This window comes from Frankliniella occidentalis, unplaced genomic scaffold (assembly GCF_000697945.3).
Source record: "Frankliniella occidentalis isolate FOCC.00 unplaced genomic scaffold, Focc_3.1 Scaffold17, whole genome shotgun sequence".
Classification (NCBI taxonomy): Eukaryota; Metazoa; Arthropoda; class Insecta; order Thysanoptera; family Thripidae; genus Frankliniella; species Frankliniella occidentalis.
The window spans coordinates 879232-905445 of record NW_026267147.1 but is presented as its reverse complement, the minus strand read 5'-3'; the positions used below and the strand labels follow the sequence as shown (position 1 = coordinate 905445).

Here is a 26214-nt window from a genome sequence, read left to right as displayed (position 1 = left end):
CTTTCCTGTAGACAGACATAGGCGTGTAGCGTGTACGAATTCTCTCTCTCTCTCTCTCTCTCTCTCTCTCTCTCTCTCTCTCTCTCTCTATCTCTATCTCTCTCTCTTTCTGTCTCTCGCTCGCTCGCTCTCTCTCTCTTTCTGTCTCGCTCGCTCTCTCTCTGTCTCTCTCCCTCTCTCTCTCTCTCACACACACACACACATATACACACACTCTCTCATATCAATATGTCACTCTCTTACACACTGTAAAAATTGAGCCATGTCACGGTAACGTACCCTCTGCACCCAAAAAAGCGTGTTCTTGAATGAATAAGATCTGCTGTTTGGCTAAACCGAGAGCATTTGCTTGTCTTCATACAAATTGCATTGGTACAAATGAAAATTGCATTGGCCTGATACAAATGTTCTTGCGAAATCAAGGGTCAAGAACATACTTTTCGGGGTGTGCGGAAAAAGGGTTCTCTCAGGTTTTCTCGAAGAGGATACGGTTTACTTCCGTACTTCTCGGGATTCAAATCAACAGGAACTTTTCCGTGCATTTTCCGTACCTGCAGTTTCATTAATATGATAGGCTCAAATGGGAAAGACGTTACGGAAACGAGAAACGTAGTGACCGCTAATAAATAAAACGGTTATTCCCGTCTTAGTGACTGTGATTTTTTTACAGTTCACTCTCATTCCATCATCTACCTCTTCTACCAGAACTCCGCAGAAAGATGCCTATATTTTGACCGAAAGGCTTCACTTTGCGCACCTTGACGAACAAGTGGCGATCCTGATCTGGGGTGGCCTTAGATTCTCTTGTAGTACGGCAGGGCTCGGTTTCGGAAAAGCATATCGGCGGCAGCTGGCTAGATGCTTCATATCGCCAAAATGTTCCATTGGACGTGGCGGACTTGGATATCCACGTTGTTGAATTTCAAATCCGTTTTATAAAACTAATTATTGCACATTCTGATGGGAAAAAGTAGTATTTTACCGGCTCGTTCGATCGAACAAGAGACTTTTGCAGAGCTCTTCTGTCACCTTTTTTGAGTTTAAAATCTACATGCTAGTGAAATAAAGAAAAAGCTCTCTATTTTCATCTAAGTTTGTTGCGGTTCTTTTAACATATATTCTGTAGGTTTATAACACTGTGCTCAAGAACTACTTTGAAATTTTATGACCATTTCATAATTCAAAATAGTTCATACGCAAAGTGATGACCCTATAGACTATATGTTAAAAGAACCGCAACGAACTTAGATGAAAATAGAGAGCTGTTTCGTGATTGTGACACAGACGGAATATTTTAACTGCCAAGAACTGCAAGGGTAAAATTTATAACATATCGTTGTTTTGTTTTTTTAATCATTGGTACACATTCCATCTGCAACAAATGTCTTCACCATAGTTACACATTGAATCACAGATGGCTCACAAACATTATGTTGTTCTGTTGCAGAGAGCTTGACTCACGGGGACCTCTCCATCAACCAGACAATAGAACTAACCAATTTGGATTTAAATCCTGTTCCATATGCCACATGAGAGAGGTATGTTATTAAGCAGACGATATTTTAAGCATTACAGGGTGTCTTAGTATTACCATGTTTTGGTTATACTGTACCCCGTGGAAGTGGGCTTGCCAAGCGAGATCTCTTTGCGATGCACGTACATTCACGCGCATGACACAGTTGTTTCATACAATGCCATTTTTGCCGGGGTTTTTTGGCATCAAGGAAGGGTGACCTATACCGAGTGGCTGATTAACCCCGCTCACTTCTGTACTGTACCGCACGCATGAGTGTGGGCGGGCTTGCTTATCACCCCTTTCGGCGGCGCCTTACGAGTCGAGCAAATAGGCAACCTGGCCGCCTTTGTGCGGTACAGGATAACTACAGAATTGAACGGGGATAAATCAGCCACATAGCCACAGGGTTCTAATTGAAAAAGAGAAAAGCTTAAACGTTTGACAGACGAACCCACGTCGCTTGACCGGATCTATTGATTAATAAAAGAGATCATAGTTTCGTCCCCGCGAGGGATCCTAAGCCAACTTTCGGGAAAAACCATGGTTGATTGATTCATGCATAAACCACGATTCTTGCCAGCGGTTAGGCTTTCCTCCGTTGAAATTTGTATGGGTCGGCCTACTTGCGTGCCATTTCGGCTAGAATAGCATTATGCTGAAATAACTGTGCGTCACGGGCCTGCTCGCACGCACGCACGCACGGTAAATAGAATGTCTTGAAATCCGAGGATATTTCTTTGATTTCAAGGTCGGGTGGATAATGTCAAGATTGGCCCTTGAAATCCCAGACTCTGTCTTGAAACCCGCAGCTTCCAAGGGAAAGCCTTGCAATTTTCGTACGTTATTAAAGGGTTTTCCTGAAAACACGATCTGGATACTTGTTGGTATTCAAGGGTTTTCCTTGAAGCATCCAGATCACGCTTCCAGATCATCCTTTAATACCATATGAAAATTCCAAGGCTCCCCCTCGGAAGCTGCGGGTCTCCAGACAGAGTCTAGGATTTCAAGGGCAAATCTTGAAATTATCGACCCGACCTTGAAATCCATTCGGGTCTTATGACGCCAAAATATTGGCGTCCTCTAAGGAACGCCAAATTTTGGCGTCATAAGACGCCAATTCTTGGCGTCCAGTAAAAGAACGTTAAAATTTGGCGTCTTGTAGGATTTGGCGTCATAGGACTCAAAAGTTTGGCGTCATAAGACGCTAGAATTTGGTGCCATAAGACGCCAATATTTTGGCGTCAAAAGACGCCAACCCATTTACAGTGTGGATTTCAAGGTCGGGTGGATAATTTCAAGATTGGCCCTTGAAATCAAGAAATATCCTCGGATTTTAAGATATTCGTTTTACTGTGCACACATACATTGCCAACTTTGTAGACCTATGTTGCTCACCGTGGCGCCTGTCGGCGCGTAACGAGTAGGCAACCCAATCACACGCCTAAGTGTGGTACAGCATAATCATCATAAAATGTGGGGTCCATCCGATACCCGGTATTCAATCACACGACAAGCTCAACATTTATAATACTGTCGGATTCCATGGGTCCCGTTGTCATGATATACAGCAATCTATTCTTAAACAATAACTTACGACCCAGAAAGCAGGTTGAGTGAGAGAGACAGAGGGATATTTTAATTGAATCATAAAATCCTACAGCCGCGTGAAAAGAGATGTACTTCTGCACTCAGAAAACCGATTGTTCAACTCAACGAAATTTAGTGTTGAGAAAACCAACGAAATTTTGTTTCCGTCGACCAAATTTCAATCGTGTTGATTGGATAATTTAGTCAGGTCGATATAAAGTAATCAGTTTGACAATATTTTTGGTTGAGCTGATCACATTTAATTTTAAAAGTTTTATTTAACGTTTCGTTGGATTTAGAGAGTAAATTTTGTTTCCTTCAACACGAATTTAGTCATAGGGACTAATAGCTTTTCTCGGTGTGGTGGTTTTCAAACCAGAGCCCTGCATCCGAGCGGCCTGGGATGCCTACATGGCGTCCGAAAGCGAATCGGAGTGAGAGGGAGCTATGGCCCGGCGCGAGCTTCTCGCTCCCACAACCGCTTTCGGACGCCATGAAGCCATCCGATGCTCGCTCGGTGCAGGGCTCTGTTTCAAACTAGACCAAAATATCCACTATGCCTCGAGCACCTTTCGATCTGCCGTTGAGTTTGCATACATCATGAATGTTTCAGGTTGCTAACAATGACAATCATTGTGTTATATAAGAAATCGGTAATTGTTCGCAGGTCGGTAACGGCGTGGGCCAGGAGTGCGTGGAGTGTAGAAGTCTTACCTGCCACATGTGTGGCGCCCTAGTTCCAGCGAGTCACGACGCTAGTAAGGTGGGGTCACATACTCTTAAATGCACATGTTATTAGTCGCAGAAAACATCCCAATGAAATGTCATCTCTTTTACAGAATACTGAATGGATGTGTAAAATGTGTATGAAAAGAACGAATGTACAACCCGTTCCTTGGCAACCGCCTGGGCATAGAAATCAGCAGCCTGGCATGACTGGTCAACAACAGCAGGTACATTTTCATGTTTCTTTACGTAGACTCACCTTACATCGGTCGACCAGGTTTAGACGCCGTATGTTGTGTTTCAGCCGTGGGACTCACAATTGCGGCGTACTGGCAGCCTGGAGCGCGAGCGTGAGTACCAGGAGGGGGCCGAGCGCGCCGAGCGGGCAACCTTTAGGGAGTCCTCTCCGTCGCCACCCGCAGTCACCCGCCCACTGGCGGCGCCGCTGCCCGCCTCCCCGTTTACACCCGTTTCCACTTCGTCGCCGGGCTCCCCGATGAGCGCCCAGGTCCAGGCTATCTTAGCCGAGGATCGGGAGCAGCGGGAGCGAGAGGCGATTGACCGGGAGCTGGAGCGGGAGGGGGAGCGGGAACGGCTAGAGGAGAGGGCCAGAGAGCTGGAGGCGCAGAGGCTGAGGGAGAAGGAACAGGGGAGGGACATTCTCATAGTTTCCCGCGACATTTCGCCGCCGAGCTCGACAGGCTCGGAGGTGGAGGAGGAAGAGGACTTGTCCCCGGAAGTGTCAGACGACGAGAGACTCCTGTCCCCCACGGCCAGCATGCCGGCGAGCTCGGCGGCAACGCCGTCACCTTCTACCGTAGTGTCCTCTTCACAACCGCCCTCCATCCCGGCGCCGGCCCTCCCCGAGTTTTATCAGACAGCCATCGGGCCCATCCCCGAGGAGGACGAGGAGGTCAGCTCACCTACCGCACCGGACGGCGTGTCCAGCCTCCGGCGGCGGCATAAAACGCCCCCAATTTCAGTCTCGGCGTCGTCGACTGCGGCGTCACTTTCCATGACGTCGTCAGCGACGTCAGCCAGCGCCTCGACCTCCGCCACCTTCTCTGTCACCAGCATCTCGCCGGGAGGTACGTCGCTCCGCAGTCGTCACCGCACCGTTAGACGAACAGACCAGCCACCTCAAGGAAGCATTTTGCCAAGATGGCGTGGTGCATTTTGTTCTTTTCTTTGAACGTACAGGATCCAAGTATCTTTTTGATAGCTTTTTATAAGTAGAGTTCCTAGTTATTGGGGCTTGCACATTTGGTTTTCCCTTTCTTTGCCAATGACCAAAACTTGCATAAAGCTTCCAACCGTGGTCGAATACAGTAGATATTTCGTACTGTGGTGTCCGTTAGAATAGACTGTTGTCGCATAATTAATTGCCAGTCTAAATATTTTACTGATTCTTTGGGTTGGCTGGTCTGGCTACATGTAGGTAGAAACGTACATAAAAGGCACTGCCATCAGTTTCGGGCATGCCTTCTTCTATAGCCAGAGTTTTTCCACCTCAGCATGATGTACGCGACGTAAATACGTCAAAATCTGCAAAGTACTTCATACATTTGAACTATTTAACATTCATTACGATTTTAACGAGAAGGCGCGCAGGGCAGCTGGGGACATAGAAGAAGAAGCTTATTCCTTTAATTTGATATTTATAGTCCATGTTGTTTTATGTTTATGTGTTCTAATTGATTTATTTTTCTTCTTTAACTTTCCGGCCTTACCCATTCCGCTATTTCCCACACGTTTTGATTGTATAACCACCACCCCACATTTTGGTCGAAAACTGGAGCTTTTGTGTTTCCTAGATAGACATGACGTTTCTAGTGGCGGCAACATATCGACACAAGAAATAAGTAGAATCCTTGTAATATGATCTCACATTTTAGTCCACAAGCCCGATATATTACTTATACATCACTGCCCGTAACATCCACGCCAAGTCAGTTGTCGATGAGTGAATAATTTAATTTCAAGTGCTCATGGTCAAAATAATCCAACAAAGTATCTAACCGCCAATGTGTCTTTGATTGACTTGTACCCAAGTAGAAACAGAACCTTGCTGCTATTTGACATACCTTTTAAGTAATTCAATGCAGCTTGGTGTGTGACCTTCTTACTGTGTATAAGTTGCCTCAGCGTTATTTGTGAAGCACTGTAATTTTAACTTGTTTATTTCCCGCCTAAAGTGTCGAAGTTAGGTTCACTGTCTTTTAACATTCCTACATCTCTTTTAGTATCGGACTGTAGTACTTTTAAGTTGTACTAGCGATACTGGCGTTGACGCACAGTTCACACGCTTCCATAATCAAATATTTTCATAACACATACTTTTTTCCAGGAGAGCGTCGCGCATTTCCTCCCATGGTGCTTTGTCTCCGATCAGACATATTTTTTGAGAAACGAATAGATATTGATAAAAGCATAATTTTGCGGCTTCAAATTTTATGGTATGATATGGTAACTGTCTCAATGAGCCACGGCCTCTCATTGAATTATCTGTACCATGCAAGGTGGTGCGCGGCATTCGATTTCAACTCAGCTCATGACAATAATTTCATATGCATTGTGCTTGAATGTCAATTATCGACCTCATAGGTGAAATGATCTGTAAGTAAGGGCATAGAAATGAAATCGTAGCAATTGAAATCCACCAATGTGTTCAAAGTACTGCATTTTTGAGGCATAGACAGTTAACGGTTTAAAGTAACACGCACTACTCCTTTCTCCGGACAAAAGTAGCAGGATTCCGTTTGCAAAAAAAAAAATAATTAAAAATCGAGTTGGTGTTGTCAGAATGGCCCTTTGGATGTTGATGATTGTTTAATAAGAGTTTTCAAAATTTTTATTGGTGGATTCCGTTTCTCGTATGAACGCAAGGTTGTATGTGTGTGTGCGTGCGTGTGTTTGATGCTTCAATGCATTACGTTATTTATTTTGTAGAAGGACTTTGGTAGATGCCCTTACCTTCACTACTTTTTTGCTGTGTGCGTGAGCGACATCTCTCTCCTCTCTGCTACATCTTCCTAACTTAGAGTATTTTTGCCCCTTTACCTCTTTGTGTGTGTAGAATTCTCTTCTAGATAAAATGCAGAATCGTACAGTGTTGAAGGTGTGCAAATCATTTCCCCGTAGAGTTCTACGTTTTTCGTTTGTGTACCTACTCTTCATGCAATCCCAGCGCTGCTCCCACTGTTAATAAGAATACTCTTAGGACTGCCAGAAGAACCGTTTCATTATAGGTTTCTTCCGTTGCTTCAGTGCATTTTACATACGTTGGGATAGTCCTCACGTCATGCACCCGCTTTAAAGAAAACCTCCATATTACCTTGGCCTGTCCGTTAACGAGGGCTTACGGCAAAAAGTGTGATATTACAAACCAAGTCGTAGATTTCTCGCACGTTTAGCACGCGTTCATACACTATACGTACCCCGCAATGAACTTTCCACGAGAAGACGGTTCACAAGGGAACCCTGCTGCATCGGCTGTTGCCCTTGCATAACACGTCTCCTCTCGACGAACCTTCCTTGTTGGGCACCTGTAGCTCCACCATGCGCTTTTTGACAGTCGCAATAAGGTGGCTGGCGCGTAATGATCGGTTAATGTGAAACGCAACCAACTGTACTAAGATGAATAGGCATATTTGCCCGGTTAATTACTTATTTTTTACCCCTTGGGCAATAGGTCTCCAGAAAGGTCCAAGTTGGTTGTGTCTTGGCTGTTTCTGTAAAGCTCATGTTTTGCTTCCCACAGCATGCCTTGAGAAGGCAGAACTTTTTCCAGCGATAGTGAAACGTAAGATCGGTGCCTCCGGATGGAGCCCCAGTTTGTCGTTAAGACCTGACTGCGATTATATAAACAACTTCCTTCTGTATTCCTAAGCCTACGTGTGACCGGTTTAACGCTTAGCAAATTTCTTCTCTGACCACGGAGCTACTGTCTGCTTCTGATATGTACATTGTTGGAGTGTTGCATGCAAAGGCACCTTTTCACCTGAACTGCATGCCTGTTGTTCCGTCCCTCTTCCGCACATTTTCCTTTCCTTCCCGCATGCTGCATCCTTTTGACATTACATGGTGGAAAAACTCTGGATTTTTTTCCTTAACAAGAGGCTTATGTCTTGCCCAGTTATAGTAAACTGCTTTTTTGAATGTCGTTTCTAGCATGGTTATTTTTGTGTGCGTGTTTAAGATATGGCGAGTGTTTGACAGATGAGCAAGGATCTCCTTTAATCTTTAAAAACCGGTACCAACAGACTTTTTTATGCATTCATCAATGATTGAACAATTAAAGGTGCAACTGTGGTAAACCAACTACGTTTCAAAAACAGGGTACATTTTAGGGGAAGTAATGCACACTTCTAAAAAGCTTGCCTCTTTTATATATCAAGTGCCACGTGGGAAAGCTGATAATTACAATCTGTGCCTTGTGACTCACGCCCCTTCAGACTTCAAAATCAAACAAGGATCCAACTTACGCCAAGTATCATTTTTAAGCTATTTCATCAAACTCAATCTAAAATTCAATAAATACGCCATATCTTAAAGTAAGCGCGACACAGATCGTGACTAAACGTAGCATATGTGAGTGAAATAACACGATATTTCGTTGCATGTCAGCTTCGAGTCAATCCTCGTAAGGCTTCGATGAGGTAAGGAAACATTTTCTATAGTACTTGTCACTCGTCTCCACGGAAGGAAATGTGATCATCTGCACGTCTCGTGTCTATCTCATACTCTAACGCGCTCTTTGCGAAGCGACGAGACGGAGGTAAGAAGTTATTGGAACCCACAAACACAACATGACACATCCGATGCCATCAATATACCATATTCCAAAGGTCTCTATTATCAAATGGAATTCAGCAGGTGATTTTGGCTGCACAACATTGACTACTAAGCTTCCCCCATCAAATATTTAACATAGTTCGTCAATTCTGATGAAAAGTACTCTGGAAACGTTCACAAATTAACTCATTCAAATGTTCAATGTTTACTGAGAAGACACACTAGCTCCGGATTTTTACCCTCTCTCCTTCCTCTCCACCCTCTCCAGCCGCCACGCCAACCTTCGAACATTTATTGATTTGTTTTCTCAGGCTCACCACTTTCTCTTCTATTTTTTTTTTTATACGCTAGAAATCTGATATCAAGGTGACATAAATAATTTAGTTGATTTCATAGATTAAAGTGTTGTTTTACCACAAACTAACATGGCTGTTAGCATAATTGGGAGGAAAAAGCCTCACCCCTGTTCCAAATGAAAAGGGGGTCTTCAATTTTCCCCTCTGTCTCTGTGCGCTATTACCTAAAAAATTGACAAACAAGAAATATCAGCCTCTGTTGTATCGAACTTTAGCAATCATCAAAAAGTATATTTTGAGAACAAATTTTGAGCTTTCTTTTTACTGCATTTCTCAATGTTTGATGATGCACTTATTTGTCATTTCCCCACGGTCTGAAAAAGAATTTATGCAGTGAGGCCTGTTGCGAAAGTTTAAGTCCGACAGGGGACTCATACAAGTGTAAATTCCCAAATCGATTCAGACTTCGGGGTTTTCATTGTTGACTTTATACTAAACGATTGCCGATACAGGATCATGCCCAATTTGATATATTGGTTGTAGGGGATAAGTCCAATTTCTCAAAAGATGACTAAAAATCAATTTTGGGGGGTGAATCCTAAAATTATTCTCAGTTTGTATCTGGAGATTTCAGTTTGTATTTGCACTGAATACAAAGTACGAATAATTTTAGGATTCACCCCCCCCCCTTTCCCATTTCGTATATTTATATATAATCTAACCTAATATATATAATATTTAGTCGAATTGGACTCATCCCCTACAACCAAAATATCAAATTGGGCACGAACTCCTACCGGCAATCAGTATATAGTCAATAAATGTAAACCCCACAGTTGGACCGATTCGGGAATTTACACTGGTATGAGTCCCCTTAAGAGCCAGAATCCACATCCGATGGCGTGACTTTTTGACTGATTAGAGGCGTAGAAGGGTTAAGCGGGTGGTCCACAACTCGGAAATTTCGTGACCCTTGAATGTATTAAAACTGGATTATTCGTGAATATAGGTATAACTAGATAATCGTGAATCCAAATTCAAACTTGGATTGAATACTTGCAAATATCTAAAAAAATGAATTGAATACTAATTTTGGTAGACCCGCGGATATCCGAAGTTGTGAGGCAGTAGCTGCCTGTTTTTTTGAGCCTCTACTTAAAAGTTGCCTAGTCAGGCTGGCGTGCTTGACTCGGAAAAAAATAGATATTATAAATATCTGTTATGATTTCGGCTATTTGTTATTTTACATGATGCGCTGTTCAGAGTGCCGAACTTTTTACTGGTTATAATGGACTGTGTGCAGGCGAGCCGGTGGGCTTGTCAACCGTCGCTTTCAAAAAGTGTCCTTACACTCAGCGCCCAAGGAGGAATTTGAGCGCTGACTGTCATGCATGACGTCAAAATGGTCCCCCTTTTTGACGTCTTTCTGCACTCATCCTGATGTCATTCTGACCAATATTTGACATATAGACGTCATAATGAGTCACAATGACGTCAGGATGAGTGCAGAAAGATGTCAGAATGAGGGACCATTTTGACGTCACACTGACAGTCAGGGCTCAAATTTCTCCTTGGGCGCATTCAGTCAGTGTCCGTGGACGTCCGTTTCCTGTTTTTGTAACTGATGTTTTGGCAAGAAACCCTATTTAAATGTGCGACCGTATATTTTGGACACACTTTTCGTTTAGTGATGAAATCCTATATCTAAAAAGGGTTAAACGTCAGTGTGGATACAGCGGACGCGCTGTGTGTGAGGGTCTATTGGTCTCGTGCGACTGCGCAACTGCACGCCTGCATCCGGTACAGTATAACTAGACAGAAGGTATCATCTGCTAAAAAGGACCCTACCCTATATATTCTATAACAGACGTGTTCTAAAAGAAATTTCTGTCATAAATATCGATTACTGTAAATGGGTTGGTGTCTTATGACGCCAAAATATTGGCGCCCTCTGAAGAACGCCAAATTTTGACGTCATAAGACGCCAATTCTTGGCGTCCAGTAAAAGAACGCCAAAATTTGGCGTCTTGTAGGACTTGGCGTCATAGGACGCAAAAATTTGGCGTCATAAGACGCCAACGCATTTACAGTGTTAAATTCTTTTCTGGAACTATCGTTAAGTTATGTTTTTGTAATATTAATGCGTAATATTGTGTGTTATGACTTTCGATAAACTAGTGTCCAACATCTAGCACAATCAGGCGCGGTTTTAAGTCCGTCTGACGGAGGGGGCGATTTGCTGTGGGTTGCCTACTTTCAGGGGTTTTGTAAGATAAACTGCCTACCTACCCCAGGGGGCGATTTGGCCAGACGGGGGGATGGGGAGGGCGATCGCCCCCCCCCCCCATAAAACCGCGCCTGAGCATAATAGCAGCGCTTGCAAATGATACTAATCTTTTAATTTTCTTTTATAGGTGGAGTTTACAATTCAACAATGGACGACGGGCGTAGTCATATAGGGGCGAGTGGTATTCCCCTTTCAGGAACGCAATCGCTACCACAGTCACCTAGAGCACAACTCAGATCTCAGCGATCCCTAGATGGCGCCCTTGGTGGTTCTCTTGGTGGCCTAACTAATGCAGGAAGAGGTAGGCGTCTTATGTTAAGATATTGCGTGAAAGGCGTGTAAAATGCGTTGAGCTCTCATTAATTTATATATTATGTTATCAGGGACTGACCTAGGCCGAGGAAGAGGAGTGTTAGGAAGACCAGGATCTAGGGAGAGCATGTTCGACTCACAAAGGTACATCACATCACCCTCCTACAATTTGAAAGGCTATTTGAGTCCAAGCTAATGGTACTTTGTTCTACAGCAGGGATCTTGTTAACAGTGACTTTGCACCTCGGAATGGCATAACCGCAGGCATGGATATAGATAGAGCACACGGACAAGTACGTATGGTTGGATTTACGGTCGGTTTTCGTAAATTTATGAAAAGTAAATATTTATGGTGTACCAGTTTCTAATTAACTTTGCATTTTTCCACTAACAGTATGGGGAAATGTCGGAGTTCGGTTATTTGACAAAACAGCAACAGATCCAACAACAACAACAACATCAACAACAACAGCAGCAACAACAACAAAATCTGTCTCTGCAAAACCAGCAATCTCAAGCTCAAAGCTTACAAACTCAACAAAATCAAATGCATAACCAACAACAGCAGCAGCAGCTCCAACAACAGCAGCAGCAACTTCAGCAACAACAACAGCGCCAACAAGAGGTGCATCAACAGCAGCAAATGCAGCAGCAACAGCAACACATGCAGCAACAGCAACAGCTTCAACAACAACAACAAATCCAAAATACCCCTCCAACTCAACAAATGCAGCAGCAACAAGCGCTACAACAACAGCAAGTGCTGCAGTCACAACATCTTCAGCAGCAGCAACAAGAACAACTAAACAAATTTCAACAGCAAATGCTGCAGCTTCAGCAGCAACAGCAGGAAGTGAAACTCCAAGCTCAAGCTTTGCAACAACAACAACAACAACAACAACAAAACATGAATAAAACCGGGAGAATCATGGATTTGCAGGTATTTTATTTGTTCATTTTTATATTTTAAACGTAGCTATTCTATTTGCCATGTACATAAGCCGCGATACTCCATAGATGTGTATTGTCTAGAAACCCTCAACGTGCACTGATGTGCTCAGCATTTTTCCAAACTAGGTATTTAGTCCAGGTCAAAAATAAGAACCTTTTACGTAGTGCGATGTGAACTTTGTTTATAAACAATAAAGTTTGTTCTACTCTTCGGAAGGGTTGCAGGATCAAACGAAGGAAATGAATATTCAAAATTCTTTAAATGGAAACAATCGGCGAACCATAAATGATGTGGGGTTCTGTCTGTGTTCACAACGAGTTTGCTATAATAACCTGGGCTAAATTATACCTTTCGGATTCCTTAGTGCCAAACTCAACTATTTAACACACTGTGCAATTTCTGGTTTTGTTAGAATAGTGATGGTAGATGCGAATTAGATGCCGTCCTTTTAAAACTAACTCAACTTTTTTCAGTCCGGATTATTTTTCTAAATGGATACTTGAAGTAAAATTCTGTTCATTTTGCCGTGTACTAGAATAGATTAAAATGCTTGTTTTTATCGTTGTTCATTTTGTTTACGTTTTCGTGTGAAGTAGCTGTAGCTTGTCCCTCCCTCGCCCTGCAGAGTGCGGGCACGGTTCTGACCGTGGCTCCCCAGAGTTGTCCTCCCCTTAAGAGGCCCCAGCCACGGCCATCCCGTCGGCCTAGCAGGTCACCCATGCTATCACCTATCCTCGACGTGTCCCCGTCGATGGAGACGGCTGACCAGCTGGAACTCGGCCAGGTAAAACGCCAGATATACCACAGTGGTCTGGGGCCATTGTAATTGCCGGTAGGAGTACTCCCCCTAGCGATAGCAGGCGTTTATAGCGGACCGTTAATGTATGTTTCTAAATAACTTGAGTTCCGAACAATCTTTTGATCGGTGTTCACATTTTTGCCACCAATTTAGTCTTACACTTGAAGTTTCTCAGACCACTGTGGGGCTGCTATTCGCACTTTTACTAGCGCAATCATCCTGAAAGGCTACTGCACGCTGCTCTGCAACGTCATTTTAGCTCAGACGTGCGAATAATTCAGCAAAAAGGGACACCCCGGGATCGAATCTCCCGGACCCCCTTACAGACCTTTCCCTTCGACTGGTAAACACTCTTAGTTTCAAAAACTCAAATTGCATGTAAAAATATGCATTGAGATGCGCTGTTTTAAAGTAAGTAGAACGGATGGCGGCGAGTATTTGAAATACCTTGGGGTGTACGAGAACTCGCTTGTCAGACGTGTTGTCGAAGCTTTTGCGCTTCTATTTGACGGTGTACATGCTTGCCTCGTCTACGTCTAACTTAGTTGTGAAGCTTTTGCATGTGTTTGTGAAATGACAAAGTCCATTATTATCCACGCTGTGGATACATATGACCAATCGGCAGCTACCGCTAAGTGTTGAATAAGATCCACAGAGCCCTCCTTATGTGACCTGTTATTTGCTTTCAGGGAGGGACTGGCATGGAGCAGGGGATGTACGGCGCGCAGACTAGTGGCCCTCTCGGAGCGCTGGGGCACGGGGTATCGTCCATGACACCCGGGATGTCGTCAATGTCGGGCATGACGGGGCTCAACAACATGATTGGCAACTCGGGTGTCGGTGGCATCCAGGGCGTTTCGTCCTCCGGCATGTCCGGCCTTCAGGGTATGGGATCGTACGGGGCTGGACTCGGCACCCTTCCGAAGACGTCCACGGCGGTGTCCACGGCCACGACGTCTGGGACTAGCATAAGCGGCATGCTGGCGGACTTCAGCAGAGCGTTGGGTACGCAATGTGACGCGTCGCGAATCAAATAACACGATGTGTATAACAGTAATGATATTCTGACTCTGCTCTGTCCAGGTCTAGGAAACACTTCACCGCGGCCGTCGCCTTCGGAGGAGCGGCCACCGCTGGACCCACACGACCCTCTGGCGGCGCTTCACCCGCCACCACTCTACGGCAGCGCCGGCAGCACCAACACCTCCACGACCTCCAGCATGGGCGGCGCGATGCACGGTGTGCAGCACGGTGCGCAGCATGGTGTGCAGCACGGTGTGCACGGCCTTGGCTCCACTGCCGGGCTCACCTCCGCGTCTGGCATGGTGTCCAGCCAGGGCGTCGCCCAGTCGGCGATGGGGATGCAGTCCAACGCGCTCACCCAGCAGACGGCAGCGCAGCAGCAACACCTTCAGCAGCAGGTCCAACAGCTAGCGAAGCAGAACGCGCTACAGCAGCAACAACAACAACACCTGCAACAGCAATTGCAACAGCAGCTTCAGATGCAACAGGAGGAGCAGATGCAGCAACAATACCTTTTGCAGGAACAGGCGCACCAAACACAGGTAAGTAGTGCGGGGCCTAAAAGACAGCCTCTACCAAGTGGATGACTCGCGCCGCGATCTTTCGTAGTCATACTGTACCGCATGCACGCGTGTGGGCGGGTTGTCTAGTCGCAGGGGGCCACAAGGAGCCGTGGGCAGCGAGGATGGCCAAACCCACCTGCGTGCCCCGTACAAAAATTTCTATCTCCCAGAAGACTCAGACCGATCTTTTCTCGAGACACCGCTGAGCCAGTCTATAGTCAGTTTGGAACATCGATGGAGATAAGTTTTAGTCATCGTTGAGTTACATCTCAGAGTGCGATGGATCAAGTGTCTCAGAGATGTCTCCAGCGAGTCTGCGCAGCGTCGCCATGTGCGGGACCGGTGCATTCGGTGACACACGTCTGCACACGTCCCTCTGTCTTTCCGCTCTGGCCCAGCGGTCAGCGAGACAGAACCGTCGGGTCGGAGGTTCGCCTCTCTCTCACCAGCGTCCATGTGGGCACTCAGCTGTTATCAACATTCAATGAAAGAGTGTCTCAATGACGGCTCCAGTCTGACTCAACCATTCGAGCCACAGTTCCCCGTGTGGTCTCCACGATGGCTTTAGCATGCGGCTCAGGAAAGGCTACTTTGCGAGACAAAGTAGACATCTTGGCACCTCTGCGGGTCCACGTGGAGCCATACACGGTAAAAAGAATGTCTTGAAATCCGAGTCGATTTCTTGGATGTCAAGGTCGGGTGGATAATTTCAAGATTGGCCCTTGAAATCCTCAGACTCTGTACGATCTGAATGCTTCAAGGAAAACCCTTTGAATACCAGATGACAATTTCAAGGCTTTCCTTTGGAAGCTGCGGGTTTCAAGACGGAGTCTGGGATTTCAAGGGCCAATCTTGAAATTATCCACCCGACCTTGAAATCCAAGAAATCGCCTCGGATTTCAAGACATACTTTTTACAGTGTACGAAAGCAGCTCAGGGAGGGCTCGGCTATGGATCAGATGTAAATCAACGATGACTAAAACTTATCTCCATCGATGTTCCAAACTGACTATAGGCTGGCTCAGCGGTGTCTCGAGAATGTATGAGTAAGATCCAGCTATGAGTCAAATCGTCTGGTACGGGGCATATTTGTGCATGCGGTATGCGGTACAGTATAAACTAGGGAAGTGAGACAGCCGCACGCTCATGGTATCACCTCGCCACGCTAAAGCCCGCGTTGAAACACGCCACATCTAATGGCCCTCTTCTCCGCCAGATGCTGCACCAGCAGCTGCATCAGCAGGCTGTCCAGGCGGCGCAACAGCAGCACGTGGTGCAGCAGGTGGCACAGACGGCGGTGCAGCTGCAACAGCAAGCAGTGCACCAGGCAGCCGCGGTGCAGCAGCAGTTGGACGGTGCGCCCATACTGTATCCGCAGCACATGACCCCGGCCCAGCAGCAGATGTACCAGCAGCAGATGCAGCAGCAGCACCAAGCCCAGCATCTCAAAAAGAACCGGCGGTCGCTGCCGCAACAGGGCATGCAGCCGGACATGCGCCAGCACCAGATGGGCCGGACGACGCACACTCACCTCAGCACCTCGCAGCCGGTAACGAGTGGGCTGGGGGGCACTCCCATGAGCACGCCGCAGGGCACGCCCGTGGGCACGCCCCGCGGCCCCCGCGACCAGGGCGGCGACTCTTCCGACACCATGTCCGAGACGGACTCGCAGAAGAGCCTGCGCAATCGGCGGAAGCTGCCGCCAATCCCGGCGGACCAGGAGGCGGCGCCGCTGCCCTGCAGCAAGAAGCGCGAGCGGAAGAGCCACTCGGCCGACAGGTTCAGGTGAGAGCCCCTGCGAAGCAGCGCGTAGGCAGTCCCGCATGGCACGCGTGTCGTGCGGGCCGGCCCGCCGCCAGGCGCCCCGACTCACACTGGCGGCTGTTTGCAGGTCCTTCTCGCCGCTGCGCCAGGCGTCGTTGGACGGCTCGTCGGCGAGGTCCTCGTCGCTCATGCTGACGCGGCCTTCGGCGTCCGAGACCAACCTGCGCAAGATCACGCACGGCATTGAGCAGGCGCCGCGGCCGGGCTCGGCGCTCGGGCTGCTGCAGGGTTCCAGCGTCGTCAGCTCCACGGGGCTGCCCGTGTCCACCTCCTCGCTCTACGCCAGCAGTCAGATGAGTGACCTCGCCTCTGTGCTGCCACCCGACCTGCGGCACCTCCTCGGGCCGGGTGCGGGCGGCGCGCACTCTCTGCATGGTGACTCCTACAGCAAGACGGTGCGTGTTAGTTGTAGCGCTGGCCGGCGCTGGCCGGCGCTGGCCCTCCATCGACATTCGCTGACTGGAATTGTATTGGCAGGTGCCGAGCTACATGCAGTCGCTGAAGGACCAGCTCAAGGAGGAGATGCGTGCAGACCGAAGGCGGCTGCTGTCGCTTGATAAGGAGAGGGAGCTGCGCTTCCGACGCGAGCGGGAGAAGTTCGAAGCCCTCCGAGATCCACTTAAAAGGTGAGTAGTTGGGGTCCCTGTTGAGTTGACCTAGAGCACAAGCGCTGCAATAGAAATTTAAATTTGTTTCTTTCTACCCACTTTATAGACTTGAAATGCAGAGGAAAATGGCTTCGCCAGTATTGTCTCGATCGAGAAAGCTGCGCGCCCACCGGAGGCAGTTGTCGGATCCGAAGATTCACCCTCCCTTTTCACCTATTACTGAGGATAGAGACTTGGAGAACGAGTACGATCGGGTAGGTGGATTCGGCGCACGTATCTTATCCCATGTGCTTTGCACCTCGAGGAGCTTAATAGAAACGATTGTTATGCGCAGGGTTACCTGGGCTTCCTGCACAAGCCGCCGTACAAGAGCTACGAGTACGAGTCAATAGACGATGGCCACCGTTCTGAGTGGGATCCCAGCCACTCGTACCTCAGCACCTCGTATGCCGCGGCTGGTGGTGCGCTCCGGGAGACGGCTATCAACTCCGTCCTTGACGATGACCGTTATTTTTCATCGTCAAGGTTAGTTTCCTCTCAAAGCCTTCTTCATCTCTTTTTTCAGATTTGATAAAGGCAGTAACTTTAACCTACACAGGTGTGCTGAAGATGTGAATGTAAAACACTTTATGGTATTTATAGCGGCATTTCTCCAATAGTTCTTTGTTTTACCTTTCTAATGATGTATTTACGCCTGCGTTGTTTCGGCACTTCGCGAACACGTGGGCCTCGTTTATATGGGTGGGGGTGAAATTGACAGTATGAGCATAAGAGGGGGATGTAAATTAAGCCACGACAATATCAGTAAAGTGAGGATTGGTTTCAATCTTACAAGCTCTTTAGGTCAACTGCAGATGCGAATTACAGACCATCTCATCTTATACTGAAAAATCCTCTGTCTTTTCTCTTTTTCATTTTCTTTCTGTCTTCTCTTTCTATCTGTCTACCTTTTTCTGTCTCTGCCTCTTTCCACACGATACTTAGTGGGACAAGTCGATAAAATAAAATATATGAGACACTTCACAGTTAAGAACATCTTTACATTATCAATCGAGTCGTTTGAGTTGCTAACGTTTGTGTTTTTCTCAATTTTCTTTTAATTTTTTTTGGTTCTTTTTGTTTTGACACTGCGTTGCTTCATGTCCGCGCAGTATTTGGTGAGAGGCGTGGTGCCGGTCGTCCTCCTCTACCCCTTCTTCTCTCTCTCCTATGGCCGGTATGTTGAGACCGCACTCTGTCTCTTTCTATCTTTCTTCTTTTGTTTTCTTCCTGACGCGCCGTTTGTATGCATCCTCCTATCTATGCCTTCTGCTAAACTTATAAATATTTGTAATATGATTTCGTTCGTAAATTGTGATGACTGTTATGTTATGATCATGATTATTTTCAACGATACCGAGGCAATCGCTATAGGATGAGTACAGTCGACGCTAAGAACTCACTGAGTCACCCAGAGCGTCTTTGACAGCCTTGCAAACCCTTGACATGCGTCTGGTCGGAGAAAAGCAAAGAGGGATGGGGATGCCAAATTGAGAAGAGAGTGCGGAGATGGTCGTAAAATCTGGATTACTTGAGACCATCATCAGATTCCATGATATCATTATTTTCATTTTGCTGCTTTAAAGTCCTAAGCATCCTTTCAACCCTGCCCTTTTATCTTCCCCTTATTTTTATTTTTTTTAATTTTTTTTTTTATTTCAGTCAGTGCTGTCCAACGTACCCGGTATCAGTAATAATAATCTACTAAAATCTGTCTCTACCAATGAAACATCAAAAAGACAATCATTATCATACACTGAACCCTGAACCTCATCTTATTAATTCTGGGATATCATTTTTTGTAAAATACAAAAATTCATAAACTACGTTTATGATTGGAACTCTTACAAGTAGATAGAGCAGTATCTAGTAATTGAACAGAAACTCTTCCAAAGCATCACGCATTTTAGGTTTAAGGAGAGAAGGGGCAGCCCTCTTATGTATATGCATGTAAACATGGCAAATTTAAAGTTAAATTCAACAACGGATTTAACAACGTGAATATTGGATTGCATGGGGTGCATGATACGCCCGCAGCATGCGGAGCACCGGTAGCGCAAGGCTTATAGTTCGGCTTTTAATAGTTTTGCGTCAGGATGGACGGCTGAGGTTTTTTCACAGTGAGCAGTTCCCAGTGAGAAATGATTGGACATAAAACTCGATTCCACGTCGTCACTACCTGACATTGTCCACAATATAGATGCAACTTGAATAATGGACGTCCAGTCAATGTAAATTTATTTTTGATTTCTCACTAGAGTTATCGATTTGAGAAAGCTTAACGTTGGAGTACACTGGAAACGCAACTGTGTAAATGTAATCCCCCCCCCCTCTAAGCACTGTCAGAAAAAATCACAGCAGGCACTGGTCAAGTCCTTGCCTGGTCGCATTGTACTGAGTGAGGATCAACATTTTGAGGTACAAAGTACAATATACTTTAACATGGAGTCGCTTATGGGCACTACAATAAAAAAGGACAAATATCGTGTACCTCACCTCCACAAACCTACCATCCATTTATTGTACTTAGGTACAATATTTTTGATAGTTAGTGTACGAATGGATATTCCCAAACCTACAAGTGTGCGACATTCGCACACATGCGTTTCCAGTGTATGTCCTATTACGAAAACTCTGTTAAATCTTAAACTTTTACCGGTGGCACACCTGATTTATCTGTGTACTAAGAACATACTTGTAGTATATGTTCAACCCTCAGTGGCTACCTTTTCATGTTGACGCTTGTAAATTAAATTGCAACAGGATAAAATGAGATTAGAAGTACCGCGTGTTAGAGCTACAACACAGCAGTTTGCGGGTTTGCCTACTCGCTTCACCCGCTAGGCGCCATGGCCCCTAGGGTAGGCACACACGCAACACTGCTGTGTCGTAGCCCTGGCACGCCGCATACTTTGTGAAACATGTGCCTTCCATTTTTCAGAAGAAATTGTATTAATGAAATTACCAGAAAGCTACTTCACTCGTTTCTTGAACATTTGTTTTGCAAAGCGTTTCAAGGGTGACTCCATGCAAAATTGCGAATTTGTGGGGGTTGAAGTCTAGTCCCTGGCGCGGCATTTGAAATGCATGCTAAGGATGAGGTCCGACCGTCCCGTGGGTTGTGCTTCCACCGCCCTGGTCTGGTCACGTTCTGCCCCTGAACGCTGTCGTTTCCTCTGCCTGCCGCAGGTCGGGGATGCGCCGGTCATCGGAAGTGCTGGCGGGCCGTGGCTCCTTGGGCCGCAAACCGCACCGCAAGCCGCGCTCGTGGCACCCGTCGCCGTACGGTAGCGATGAGGACGACGACGCAGTGTTCCGCGAGGAGAAGAAGGCGAAGATCAAGGCGGAGATAGCGCGCCGGCGCCGGGAGATAGAGGTGAACGACAGGCTGCACGAGGAGCTTGTGCGCCTCGCCAAGATCCGAGAGAGCGCCGAGCTGGGCTACGACGCGGCCCCGGGTGCGTCCACGGCTGTGTACGCCTCCAACGAGCTCGCGCTCAGCCGTCACGCTGCCCAGGTCGCCGCCGGGGTGCGACACCCCTCGGGCGGTGGCGTCGGGCCGTCCGACTACACGAGCTCGAGTGTGCTCAAGTCCATTGACGAGCTACTGCTCACGGACCCCATGGACTACAGCCACCACCGGTCGCGCTCGCCGCGCCGCCACGTGCACGTCCCCGGCGCCCACCAGGGCGGCCACGGCGTGACCGAGGAAGACCGCTCTATTGAGAGGATCGCCTCGACGTTTCGGACCGAGGATTACACGGCCGGTCTCTACGAGCGGCTGTCGGACTTCTCGCCGCTGACCGACTTCACCCCCCACGCTATGCCCCTCCTCCCGGATATGCCCACCCGATCCAGAAAGCTGCTCGAGGACCTGGGCAGCTCACCTATAACCGAGTCGGTCTTGGCCCTGCCGCAAAAAGGCAAGTACGGTTCCAGACTGTACGCCAAGTAAAAGTTTCTTTTATTTCGTTTCGTTTTGGTTACGGCAAGTGGCGCGGAACGATATTTATCGTTTGTATTGTGACGAGAGGAAATTGTTAAGTTTTACCTGTTGAAACAGAATTGTTATACCTCACCAATGAAATCATTGAATTGTTGTTATTCACTAAGACGCGCGTGATGCTTCATCCGCAAAAGAAAACTTTCTATGAGTCTATCACTTAAAAGAATCCTTCTCTTTATCTCTATTTTTTATTTTTTCTCTATCTCAAATCTCCACATATAAGAAAAAGCTTCCTTTTTCATTCTCACTAATTTTTCTATCTCGATCTGAGTGATTCGGCAGGAGTCATCTGTGACCGTCGTCCCATTTCTGCATGCGCCATTCGCAGTGTTCTGCTTTTGTCCTGCATCACCACCTGTTCTAGCACTTCTGGCTTGACAGGGCTGTTAAGTGTCAATACCCCACAAGCCAGCAGTGCTACTTGTCCTAAACCCAATCCTAATCAGAGACGATGGCCATCACAGAGTACGGCTGGCATTTTCCGGTTACGTTTTCGCACTTCAAGAGTACCACTTATTTACGTCGCAACTCTTTTAATATGTAGATAGACACTCAAAACTAAAATATATGTTTTCTGAATCAAAATGAAAACGGTAGTAGAAAGTTGTCGAAAAAGCACAATTTCGGGAGAATGGCGAGAATGGCCTGACGTCTGTGATAGCGACCCTCTCTGCACTATAAGCCACCATATCCTTCTTTCTCAGTGTTGTACATTTACTATCGCTTTCTGAATACTGTCACATTATTGGCTGCTGTGTGTTTAAATGTGTGTTTTGTACGTGGGACTCAGCTGATATTCAAGGAATTAGATACATAAAATAGTTAAGATTGCTGTGATTAACGAAATGCCTAGCGTTTTTGTTTATTAGATTGTTATTTTTTCTTTTCGATTAAGTTGGGAGGGGGTTGGGGGGGAGGGCAATTCATGTTGGTACCTTGTTTATTTTCTAACTCGAAGCCATGGGGAAAATAATGACTGTAAGAGTGTGAAAATAATATTTCAAGGTTGCAATAAGGGACAGCTTCTATTTAGGTCATGTAAAGTGTAACCGCCACTAACTACAGTTCCATCTTGCCATCGGTATAACGTCATCATCACAGCTGTCTCTACTCCCCATCAGGTCGGTTTAAGATCACGTGATTGTCAAGTTTTCAATCTCATGGCTAGAGGCAGAGGCACAATATATCGTGGAGAGGAAAAAAGAGGAAATGCACTACTTGATTCATATCAGCTTAACTGCAACCTATGAGACAAATAAAAGCTTAGCGCTGGCCTAGGCGCGGCATCATATCCGGGCCAGGCTTTGTACATTGCCTTAAGTCTTATCATTCGGTATTTAAAGTAAACGCTATGGTACTTCATAACCTTATCAATACTGAAAACAGTCGTAGATCTGGAAGGGACTACGCCCTTCCGCTATTGAGCCTGTTGAGGCTGTTGTGATAGCATCACTCTGATGTTTTTGCCTCGAAAATCAGTGTTTGACCACTCATGTAGCAAAGTCAACTGTGTATCGGAGAGTGCTCCCCGATCATTGTTAACTCCTGTTAATTTGCCCATGTAGCCCACTAAATGAAGGTTCTCCGACTAAGGTGTTTTACTTTTTGTGTGTTTTGTCTGTCAGATGACAATGTGCAGGGCTACTCTACAGGCCATTGCTTTTTCATGTTTTCTATTTATCGCGGCCTCCATTTATGGTGTTCCAATGTGGTAAACGGCATACATATTTAAACGCCGATACGTTACCTGACTGTTATGGCTTCCGTTGAAATGCCACGGACCTTGGCTTTAATGTATTATGTACAAATGCAAATACAATACACGTTTTGTAATTAAAAATTTTTAATGAAAGCGAAAGATTTTTAAAGAGGAAATATCAAATTCGTGAATAATAAGCTGGCAAAGCTCTTCGCCTGATAGGCAGTGAATTTCCGCTGTTGTCTTATATTGGACCACACTCTATTGTAACTGTTACGAAACTTTGTCACAATAAAAGGGTTTATTGTAGAACAAGGTTATACTCTTTCAAGGGCCAGCATTGAACAGATCCATTTCCACAGCTCTTTAGCTTAACAAACAGAAGCACCAAAATTCGAGTTGCATTTGAATGTAAGGTACTTGCTTACCCTGGCGGCCAAATAATGTCGATTAGCCTATGCTCAAAACAGTTCAGCGGAATTAGTATTCGTAAATACTGCCATAATTGACATTACACATGACACTTTTGATTCGGTATGACTGAGTATGCCCATTGTTCTTGTTCCATCGAATGCATGTTTCTTATTTATTGTTCTTAAAAAATTGATGAATTATTTAAAAGTATTAAATTCACTATCCTGTTTGATATTGCCGGGTCATTCCTGAAAACCACAAGGCACCTGGGTACAAGAAGAGGCTGACGCTGTATTAACTAACTCCAATATTTATACCCACCAATTCAATGTAAAATGCCCCTTTTCTTTGTGAATCAGACCTGTCTCTTGTTTTGTAAATGTATTTCTGTCGTGCTTTACTTAAATTTTTGCGATGGATGTTTTTTGTGCAATGTGCATATGTGTAAAGATGTATGGATAACGCACACGACATGTTTCAAAACAGTTAAATTCCTTCCAAGAGCGGTCGATTCAGATGGCATAAAACACTGCACAGACACGTAGGAAACGTTTAAATCTTCTCCCACATAGACTTTCATGTATCTGAAATTCAGGCTGCATTAATGGAAGAAACTTCCTGCAGGTATGTTTCCGTAACAATTTAGTCTTCCAACTTCTTTCCGTGCCCAAAGTATTAAAAAGTCGCTAGAACAGCATCACACAGGCTTCTTCGGTAAATAATAGCTTAGTCAATATTACAGTTTTGACTTAAATATTCCAAACAACTAACTGCCACTATTCTGTACAGTGACAACACTAATGAGCACTCTATCCCTGTTCCTGACGGGAAACAGATCATGACTCCCTAATTTTACGTAGCCGTGGACAAGTAATTTTCAATGCTTTAATAAAAGATTGCCAATAAACACTCCACTAAGTCGAGTTAGCTCGGCAAAAACTAATTATCACGCCGGGAATCATCGGTGGACGACGACCGATCTAGATTTCTTTGACGAAGGCTGCTTCAACTTCAAAAAAAAGATGGGCATATCGTAAATACTAACAGATCGAGTAAGTACAATTTTAACGAAGTAGCCCAAGTAACCACTGATTGCATGTTGCATTCACTCTTTGCTCTTGCGCAGACAAGCTCACGATTGCTTTCAATAATGAGGACGTCGAGCACGGAACTCACGTAGCCTACGGAACTGAGCTGCATGACGTAGAAATGTGTCCAGAAGCACAGTGACAGGCGTTGGATGAATGCAGCTCCTATTTAAAGTAAATATGTCATGCTTTGGGGGTTCTGCAGCTTATTTCTCGATTTTCACTTTCACATCAGCGCATAACCCCTAGCTTTTTAACACCAATAGTTAACGTTGTTCATTGTCCGTTTTTTGTTTTGTATGAAGGACTGAACATGCCATGTTACAGTCCAATGTTACTTGTAATTATAAAGTGGGAGATGAGTGGTAAATTCGTTTCATCTATCTCGCATATCTGGAGGATTACATGCCTCCGTGATTGTATCATAATTTCAATGTTTTGACTAATGTAGTGCGAAATCAGAAATGAGCGACTCTAGATCAGTCCACTGATAAATCACTTGTTCAACAGGTAAACTCTTAAAAGTATGCAACTGCAAGTTAAATGGTTACAAGCGTTTAACTCGGCTGTTGTCCACCTGCAAGTGTTCAACTCAGCTGTTGCCCTCTTGCAAGTGTTCATTTCCTTTGATGTGCACTTTTAAGTATACAACTATTATTCATTTTGCAATTGGACACTTCAAATTGTTCACCAGGTGAGCAATTGATTGATCAGTGTAGAACTTCCGTTGGTTCCCGGCATGATAGGACATCTAAATTAGACTTAGGCTGGTGTAAGATATATTTATTCGGGGGGAAAGCAATTTGAGCGGCACAGGGTCTCCTGGACTTAGACCGGTATCCGATTACATCGATTGTATTCGCAACTCAGGAATCATTCTTAAAAATAGACCCTACCATCTTTAAACGTGGAGTTCCTACTTCTCTGTGTTACTAAAACTCTAAACGCCATCTGTGTTTGTAAATGCTTACTCGAATGGAAGGAGACTATTTTTTGTTTACGTGGGACATATCTTACACTTTGCCAAAAGAGTATTTAAAACTGTTAAAATGTTGATGCACGTAATAGCAAAGTAGGTGATAGTGTTTCAGTATCATCTAGAAAATTTTAACATTGTCCCTAACGGCTCGGTGCGAAATGATTCTTCTAGCAGTATGGTTACATAATTTAAACTAAAGCATTTTTTTGCATATATTTTTTTACAGTTACGCTGTATTCTGGGATCATTTCGAATCAGTTCGTTGGGGATAATGCCTACTACAGCGAATAGAATTGTGCACTTGTAATAACCACCTCTGTATGTTAATAATTAGCACGGTTACGTTTGTAATAGTTAACAGTGCTTTGCTTGTATACTGTTAGTACCTATAAATAACTATGTACCAAGCCTTGGTACGTGCTTTTCGGAAAGAAAAATAGCACTGTCGCTCAGTTGAATATAGAACAATGGAAATGTAGACCAAAGAGCCATGGATTAATGCTTTATGTTGCTGGTTACAATCCTTGGGCTTTATGGGCTTGAGGATCTTAACATATTAACACATACATTTTGTATTATTTTTGGGACTATGGCCATGGCGATGATTTTCAGTTTAGAATGACTTTCAGAATACTTGTAGAGGGGTTTCATCCGAAACATTCGGCGGCAATGTTCATCGTCGCTTTGGTCCGATAGAAAGCA

The 26214-nt window shown here is 45.4% G+C and overlaps 1 protein-coding gene across 12 annotated transcripts in view; it reads left to right on the top strand.

Annotated features, from left to right (window-relative positions):
• Positions 1-26214, top strand: part of LOC113209866 (uncharacterized) — an 85056-nt gene that overhangs the window by 49108 nt on the left and 9734 nt on the right. For 9 of the 12 annotated variants that reach the window (XR_008010822.1, XR_008010819.1, XR_008010817.1 and 6 more), the window contains exons 3-19: positions 1448-1538; positions 3771-3866; positions 3943-4056; positions 4134-4917; positions 11334-11507; positions 11590-11662; positions 11733-11811; positions 11913-12458; positions 13096-13254; positions 13959-14274; positions 14353-14834; positions 16072-16640; positions 16747-17074; positions 17157-17305; positions 17394-17541; positions 17622-17812; positions 20516-21249. Coding sequence is in view for 3 of the 12 variants with exons in the window: in XM_052264219.1 (XP_052120179.1) it covers positions 1448-1538; positions 3771-3866; positions 3943-4056; positions 4134-4917; positions 11334-11507; positions 11590-11662; positions 11733-11811; positions 11913-12458; positions 13096-13254; positions 13959-14274; positions 14353-14834; positions 16072-16640; positions 16747-17074; positions 17157-17305; positions 17394-17541; positions 17622-17812; positions 20516-21249 (5033 nt within the window). In the remaining 9 variants the exon portion in view is untranslated. The remainder of the gene's footprint in view (positions 1-1447; positions 1539-3770; positions 3867-3942; positions 4057-4133; positions 4918-11333; positions 11508-11589; positions 11663-11732; positions 11812-11912; positions 12459-13095; positions 13255-13958; positions 14275-14352; positions 14835-16071; positions 16641-16746; positions 17075-17156; positions 17306-17393; positions 17542-17621; positions 17813-20515; positions 21250-26214) is intronic. The other 3 variants (XR_008010821.1, XR_008010816.1, XR_008010820.1) reach the window with 3 other exon arrangements.